This window comes from Neurospora tetraspora (genome assembly GCF_033439725.1).
Source record: "Neurospora tetraspora strain CBS 560.94 chromosome Unknown B0H65scaffold_7, whole genome shotgun sequence".
Classification (NCBI taxonomy): Eukaryota; Fungi; Ascomycota; class Sordariomycetes; order Sordariales; family Sordariaceae; genus Neurospora; species Neurospora tetraspora.
In genome coordinates, this window is record NW_026944389.1 from 240790 (window position 1) to 241694 (window position 905).

At 51.5% G+C, this 905-nt stretch overlaps 1 protein-coding gene across 1 annotated transcript; it reads left to right on the forward strand.

The window, feature by feature from the left end:
* On the forward strand, window positions 1-333 carry B0H65DRAFT_551528 (uncharacterized protein; the record flags this gene model as incomplete). The annotated part of the gene is made up of 2 exons (XM_062829814.1): window positions 1-125; window positions 204-333. 2 exons carry the CDS (start codon window positions 1-3, stop codon window positions 331-333), a joined length of 255 nt encoding a protein of 84 aa, XP_062678110.1.
* Between the last annotated feature and the right edge of the window lie 572 nt (window positions 334-905).

A 905-nucleotide genomic window follows, 5' to 3' on the forward strand; every position in this document is an offset into this window, starting at 1 on the left:
ATGACCCTCTGGCTAATACTCTTTGCTGCAAGGAACGCCACCGATACCGAGTTCCTTGCCATTGCCAGAAACCCATTGAGCCCCGTCGCTACGAACGACATGGAGTTGACCAAGGACGGGAATCAGTTCCACCACTCGAGACTCTGTCAACAGTGTAAAGCGTAGAAGAGGATAATCGAGCCAAGCGCTACCCACCTCGTCAGACAACAGTCTGCGCGCAAAGAGCACCAACAAGAAACAAGGACGCCATGTCCTTGGCCTGCCGACGATGACTTCGAGAACATAAACACAAAGACCAAGCAGGCGATTGCTGTTGAAGTGGACGTCAAATAGATTCTGGTCAGGCGCGCCCCTTTTTACGCCGACCATCATTCCCTTCGCATGCCTATTCCTTCTGCCAGAGAGGGATATAGCGATAGACCATCAAGACCGCGACGACTTTCGATGGGGCACATCCTTCGCATAACCATTGTCGACGAACACTTCAGTCCCTCTGCAGACGGATCCATATCTAGCACACAATTGTCCGTGTATGATTCTTTTCGACGTTCAGATCACTGTGGCCCCCAAAATGGAATACAGTTGCTAACGAGTGCGACATCCAGGAGCAAGGCGAAAGCTAGGGGGACACTCGACAACTTCATCCCATTCCCCCACGAAACCGCGTACAAGGGATTACCAACGAGACTAGCATAATCACGGGAATCCAAGTCATGGGTACCGATCCCTTTTATCGACGTCAATGTGCGATTCCTCGAACGATATACCAACCGTTGGTGCCAATAACGTCTCGACCGCGAGGGCCTCGATGAGCATTTCGCGAACCTATACCGTGTTGCGTACACAACAACAACGTCGAAGCATCAAATAGTTGCTCAGGGAGGTGGATTAGTCGGCGAGGACAA